The sequence below is a fragment of the Chanos chanos genome, chromosome 14 (genome assembly GCF_902362185.1).
Source record: "Chanos chanos chromosome 14, fChaCha1.1, whole genome shotgun sequence".
Taxonomy (NCBI): domain Eukaryota; kingdom Metazoa; phylum Chordata; class Actinopteri; order Gonorynchiformes; family Chanidae; genus Chanos; species Chanos chanos.
This window is the reverse complement of record NC_044508.1, coordinates 8,072,157-8,079,297: the sequence shown is the minus strand read 5'-3', so window position 1 is coordinate 8,079,297 and position 7,141 is coordinate 8,072,157. Positions and strand designations below refer to the sequence as shown.

The following is a 7,141-nucleotide window of genomic DNA, read 5'->3' as shown; positions in this document are numbered from 1 at the left end:
ACACACACGTACATTCACATACATGCGCAGTGCAGCGCGCACACACACACACACACACATGCATGCACACGCGTGCGCGCCAACACACACACGTATACGTACACGTACAAATAAAAGATTTGTCTACTTCAGCTAAACTCACTGGAATTATCAATATGACCAAGCATTAGCTAATACAATCAAAATCTGAGCATTACAGTGGAGGATAGGTGAGCATAAAAATACATGAGCCTGACCTGCAGATAGAACTGTGACAAGACCCCCCCCCCCCTCCACCCCCAACCAAAAAGGTCGCTATAGAAACAGTAATCATGAGCTGTCTTATGAATTCACTGACTTACGTCTGTTGTTCAATACAAAGGGAATTCTCTATATGAATACATACACAAAACAATCCCATGCACACACAACGCCTCACCTGGTCTGTGCTCGGTGTGTCTGCGATATCGCTCATGCTTCGGCTCTGGGCATGGCCTGAAACATCCGACAAACAGAGAGACAAGATTTGAAGTTTCACCTCACAGCCATATTCAGAACATTCATCAGCCTTCAGAAACGCTGTCATTTCTCTGTTAATTTAAGCTTGGCTCTGCTCTGGAAATGAACATAGTGAACAGGGAAGAAGAGAAGTGTTGAAAAACTGCGATGTGAGCAGTGTAGTGACTCACGGAGACGGCCATAGTTTCCTGCCTGTTTGGATCGCAGGTCCTCTGTGGAGCGGTTGAAGTTAGCACTGGCAGCTGGTGTGCGGCTGGGACTACGGGCTATGTATGAAACAGACACACAGCTATTAAAACTGTTCTATGATTACATGTTTTCATTTTTTTATCCATTATTTAACCACACTTAGGCCATGGAGAATGGAACACTTGCTCATTTTCAAGGCCTTTTTTGTCCAAGGGGCAGGAAAAACAGGGGGGCTGTGTTTTAGCAGTACAGGAGCAACCTTTGGCTAGATGCCATCCCCAAGAGTTAAAAGTCTATTTCATACCAAATATTACCATAAAACTGTATATCAAATAATATTCACATGAGTTAAAACAAAGCATTCTTCTGCATGGAAACCCTATATATCATTTAAAAAACTGATAATTACACAAGCTGTAAGTTTGAAAGAGCAATGCCGCGTTTCACTTACACTATAGTCACAGTATACCATGGGATTTTATCCATTAACAAACAGTGATTATTCAGTAAGTAACCAGCAATTAAGGGGACAGAAAACAAAGTGAAAATGAGGTGACTCACGTGAGCTGGATTTGCCCAAGTCTGCAAGTGAGCGATGGATGGGTTTCTTGGTCTGGTGTCTGTGTTTCCGTAGCAACACAAAGCTAATCTTCTCTCTGAGCTCTGGTCCAATCAGACCCTCCTCAATCTGGCGCTCGATGATGTCATCTAGGGTTAATACAAGAAGACGTTTTTTTGTTTTGTTTTGTTTTGGTTTTTTTCCACAGAGTTACTAAGCAAAGTCCAAATCTCTAAAGCAGTGTCTTTGTCTTGTCTCCTCTCCCTCATGAATGCTACTCTAAATATCAAACAGATAAGCGTCAAAGAACAACGAGTCTGCTCACACCTGTGAAATCTTTATGGGGATCAATACTCATGGAAGAGGGCTGGTAGAGAGAGCAAACCTCTTCAGAAAATTACAAATGAACTCACGGTATTTGTTCATGATTAGAAACCCCGAGTGCAAATATTTATAGCCAATCATAACCGAGTGTAATATTCCAATAGGAAAATCCCCATTTCCCATTTAGCAAGCTTGAATTTATTTACTAGAACAGAGAATGCAGAGTAGAAGTGAGGAGTTGGTGCCAAGCCTGTTCCAGAGTAGACCAGCCCTAAGTTAAGTCTAAGAGAAAGCCAGCATGCAAGAGACTTTCAGTAAGACTTTTGCTAAGCTCGGGGCAACGAACCGGAAAAATCTACTGAGCAAAGGGCATTTGTTTGACATACCAACTATCTGTGGGAGAGAGTAGCCCTCCAGGTCCAGCAAAACAGTACCAGTCTGCAGACAGGTCCGTAGCTCAAACAGACTGTGCAAGGACAGTGTAGAAACGTGAGGTTTGCTCCATCTCTCTCCTCCTTCCTCCACCTTCTCCTCAAACTTCACCCACCTACAGGGACAGCGCAATAAGAACAAGAGAAGAGGCAAATTGTCAGTTGCTGCACATTGTACTTTGCTCATGTGGCTTGACAGGTCTGGGTAGAAAAAAAGTGAAGATAATTCTCATAATCCTACAAAAGGCACTGTCTTTGTGGCGGGTTATGTGGATACAGTGTTTCTGTCACCAAGACCTTTGTTTGAGCGTGGGTTCGGAACCAAAATCTCCCATAACAGGGACCACCGTGCTACGCATAAAACAATTAAAATGTATGCAGAAAAGCCCAATGTCACTGGAGCGCTGATCATTTTTTCGGAGAAATGTATGGTAAGTAACCACTCAGCTTTTTAGGGTAGATATAGAACTGTCCGGTTCCCCTGATTTTAACTCTGTACGTGTGTGTGTGTGTGTGTGTGTGTGTGCGCATGTGTGTGTGTGTGTCTGTGTGTGCGCATGTTTACCTAGCTGACTCTTTCCACTCCAGCTCATCCCCCTCATGCTGTAGCGTGTCCATCTCAGTGAAGAGAGTGGGAGTGGGCATTGTGTCGTCATCATCTCCCAGAATGTAGCGCAAACGCTCAGCTGCCGGGGACACTGCAGGGTGGAAATATAGAAGAGAGAAGACACCTGATTTTGTTTATTCCTCACAGAACCCAGTGGCCTGTGTTGCACCATAAACCGTTTTAAAAAAGGAAACATCACTCAATAAAATCCCTCACAACATGACGGGAGATGGAGGCAGAGACGGATAGAAAGAAAGAAAGTGAGAGCGCTATAGAGACCTTGTGACACATGAAAAGATGACAGTTTCTTCAAGTGACAAATGCATTCTGAAGTTATAATTCACCTGACACTGTCCTTGTCCCAAAGCAAGGAAGACTTGTAAAGACACAAAGCTGTCAGACAGTCACTTAACACAGAAAGTTTCTAGAGATTCTCATCTGTGCCCTTCAGGAAGAACAGCTTTGGAACCTAAACTATGGTCATAAATAATGTAGCAGTGGAGAGAAATGGGACTGTGAGTTGAGACTGAAACTTCTGTGTCCTTTTGTTGATGTGCACGACTTGTAATGATCCCAACATTATAATAACAGCAAGACGGGGTTTTTTTGTGTTTGTTTTTGCTTTTGTTGTCATAGCACCTTTTTTTTTTTTACTTCTGTGCTGTTGAGACAGAATCCACCAACCCTCACACCTTTGATCACCAGTCCTGAAGGTGACCACAGAGATTCCGGCAAAAAATGTAAAAAAAAAAATTTTTTTTTGATGATGATGATGATGGTTTTCTGAGGAGCTTTGCCGGGAACAAGGAGTCATCCATCTCTGCTGGTGCTGGTGCTTTGATGGACTAATGCAGGAATTGGCCTGTGCTCATCATCCAGACGCCATGAACCCTTTCCAACTGCCCGCAAGCACAAGGTTTAAATAAACAATGCACTTTTTAGAGTAGACTAAATAAACCATGCGCTTTCCAGGAAGATGAGATACCTAAGCTACCTTGAGTCATGCTAATGCACCCGCAGTATCGATACAAACATTTGTATAAGCTTGGCGCATTTGCATGAGACATTTGTACTTTTTTCTAATGCAAGATCTTTGAATGTTTGAATGCTTTTCCTATAAAGGCAGTGCTATCACTCACCAAACCATGTCTACTAATCTCTATGTTTATGAAAAGTACTTGCAGGCAATCAAGAGGAACTAGGTGGAAACTGTTATGAGATTAATTCATGTTGTGGTGCTTAGCTGTAAAAATGAATGTGTAAATGATGAACCTTCTCCGCCGGCTATGGGGTTTTAGTTTAGCCGGCTGGGACTCTAATTACTTCTGAACCTTACAGAGACAGGAGAGGGGTCGATAACATCGAGTTCCCCATCGACGAGATCTAGGCCAACGGACGAGTTTGATTGTCTGTTTATATGCCTGGCACATGGGATTCTGAGGCGATCTGTCCAGGCCGTTCCGCCCGCAACTGGGAATGAGGACACAGCTTACAGGCTCAGGATCACTGACTGGACAGAATCCAGAACTGCTCATTCTGAAAACTACTGAAATTTCCAATCACTAATAACCATGTTTTCACATTTTACTTCGAGTGGCATTTTATAGTGCAACGTAGTCACAAGTGGGAAAATCACTAGGTAAATTCAGACCGTTAAGTATTTGTATACATGTGATACCTGTACAAATATTCCAAAATGAACACATACAAATATATATGCAACATAGCGATATGTAATGCGACACTATGGCATATGTGTGTATTTCAAAATGAAATTAAAAGCGTACTTAATTTGCATATGTCATAAATTGTATCCAGATCTCTGATTGATACACTAGCCTTTATCACATGAAAGCAGAAGAATATTTAAAACCGAGATATCATTCTAGGCCATGGGTCTTTGCTTTCACTGCTTGCCTGTGACATTTGCAGTGCTCCACTTTTCCACTCTAAGTCATTTTCTTTCCTCTCCACTCAGACCTCTGACGCTCCACGTTGTTTTTTGTTGTTGTTGTTGTTGTTGTTGTTTGTGCCAAAAAATTGATCCGCTTGACCTCCATTGTTTCCATAAGTCAGTGATAAATCTCTGTAATTGTCTTCCAAGGTCGAACTTAGGTCATGATGACTATCCTCCTTACCCCACAGGAAATGAGTGTGTTGCTATAGCGCCCAGCAAACAAGGCTACACGGTGTGATGCCTGTGTGTTTGCATCACCATCAGAGCAGCACTTTATTCCACCCACAATTACGACTTGCTTTTATGACATAAATGATCTCCAGTGTTGTTGTTCACAAAGATCCCTTGAAAGGCGATGGAAACTTGAACATTAGATGCTTTTGTTAGTTGCTCAGCTAATGTGCGTGTGTGTGTGTGTGTGTGCACGCGCCATGTATTGATATCTTTCTGGGGACCGAAAGTAGGATAGCATAATCTGACAAAAATTCCCTAGTGGGGACCAAATACTGGTCCCCACTAGGAGAGCAACGTTTTTCTAAACTATATTGTTATTATGGATAAAACAAAAAGTGTAAAAACATTTCTTTGGTTAAGGTTAGAGTTAGGGTTAGGTTAGTATTCTTTAGTTACAGGATAATGGGAGTCAATGGGAAGTCCTCTGTGTATGTGTGTGTGTGTGTGTGTGTGTGTGTAAATGTGAGAGAAAGAGAGAGACAGAGGGAGGGAGATAGAGATAGATAGAGAGAGAGAGAGAGAGAGAGAGAGAGAGAGAGAGAGAGAGAGAGAGAGAAATATTGGGATGGATCTGGTGGTGGCCTGGCCATTTGCCCTCTGGCACACAAACTGAAACTTCAGCAAATTCATCTTAAGCATCCATTTATCACAGATACTTTTTTTTAAAGAAGTCAGCAGTCCAGATTCAAATCCACACTTGACACAGTGCCCGTGTTCCCCTAGTCTTTGTCAGAGCTCTTTGTCTCCTTCCTTTGTTCATGCAGGTTCCTGGCCTGATGGAGTAAATTTTCCATTGAAAGAACAGAACTTTAACAACAAAAAAAAGAGCCCAGGGATATTGTAGTGCCAGTCATCCTTAGCCCACAGCTGCCCTACATGTGCCCACACCGTCGATTTCAGGACAAGAGGAGATGAGGTTTCACATAAAGTGTGTATTTTAATTAAATTTCTTATTAATTCAGTTTCTGTTCTTGTCTTTTTTTTCCCCCTTGTCGTATAATGAAGAAAATCAAATTTCTTTGCAGCTAAGAGATGTAATTCAGTCCGTAACACGACTCTTTGAAATATGTATTTAGGATATTTTTTTTCCACACATTATCATAAGAGCTGACTATTACAAAAACTCCCTTCTTTTATTTAGGCACTGAGACCGTAGGCTCAGCTTTTTGACCCAACGCGCTAAGCGTTTGAGCAGTTCTGACTCAGTCCATTAACATCAGTGGTCAGGAGAGCAAGGACATTAAGAGACTTGGCAAATAAGAGAATCTGACGTGGACTATCATTGAAGTAACTCAATTACACGTTTGGCCCAAGCCTGTTTGGCAGATGAAAAGAATATCTCAAGTATTAAAATCAAAGAGGGAGAGAGTGAGAGAGTGAGAGAGAGAGAGCGAGAGAGAGAGAGAGAGAGAGACGGACAGGGAGAGATACATTTCATTTTGTCTTTGATGATTCTGATATGGGCATCTTGTGACACATAAAAGGACAACAGTGACAAATGCACAAAAACATTAAAAACTATCCGAATTTTTAAAACAAACAAACAAACAAACAAAGAAATAAAACACCACTTGTCAGAGCTCCATGGTTAGGAGTTAGGACAGAATCCAACCCACTTGTTCTGTTGATGTCCGACTGGAGGCTATGTTCCGGCGGGTCGAGTCCGCCCTCTTCCAGTTCATACCGGTCGCGGTCTCGATCGTCACACTCGCGGTGCTCGTGTCTGTGATGGTCATAGCGCAGGCCCCTTTCAACTTCGGCCGCCTCCCGACTAGACATTGACGACCGTCTCCGTCTCCGTTTACGCCTGTAACCCCGCGGGACTGGAACACCGATGTAGATAGACTGATGTTCTGAAGAGGAGACCCAGTGATACGTCACTTAACATCATCTTCTTTATCGCTATTTACTATAAATTTGTACTATTTTTCTTTATACAGTAAATGGGATGACGATCTACAAAAAGAGTAGCCCAGTTTTGAAATCATTCCTGCAAACATGGTTCTTTGGAAATAATCCCGTGGTTTCTTCGCATTTTTGGACATTATATTATATTTGGACATTTGGACTTTTTTTTTTTTTTTTTCATATGGGCAGCAGCTAAGAGGCCAGAGGGTGTGCAGATATGTGCTCCAACCCTGCCCAACAAGCCAGTTCCCAGCTTATCAAACTCCTCAGGAGTCTCTGAAAATTAGATTCAGGTGTGGTCAGATTAGGATTGGAACAAATTGCAACAACTGAGCAGCCCTCCAGGAGGGGAACTGCACGGCCAGGTTCCAGACACAAGATCACATTCAAAACCTTGCCTTTAAGTCTTACGTTTTTAATGTTTTTCTTCACAT

At 42.3% G+C, this 7,141-nt stretch overlaps 1 protein-coding gene across 2 annotated transcripts in view; it reads right to left on the bottom strand.

The window, feature by feature from the left end:
• slc4a5a (solute carrier family 4 member 5a) overlaps positions 1–6,650 on the bottom strand; it is a 26,597-nt gene extending 19,947 nt beyond the window's left edge. The window contains exons 1-6 of one of the 2 annotated variants that reach the window (XM_030791905.1): positions 6,416–6,650; positions 2,567–2,699; positions 1,957–2,117; positions 1,249–1,395; positions 669–764; positions 419–474 (exon numbers count right to left, since the gene is read on the bottom strand). In XM_030791905.1, the coding sequence (XP_030647765.1) occupies positions 419–474; positions 669–764; positions 1,249–1,395; positions 1,957–2,117; positions 2,567–2,699; positions 6,416–6,578 (756 nt within the window). In that variant the 5' untranslated portion in view covers positions 6,579–6,650. The remainder of the gene's footprint in view (positions 1–418; positions 475–668; positions 765–1,248; positions 1,396–1,956; positions 2,118–2,566; positions 2,700–6,415) is intronic. The other variant, XM_030791906.1, reaches the window with a different exon arrangement.
• Between the last annotated feature and the right edge of the window lie 491 nt (positions 6,651–7,141).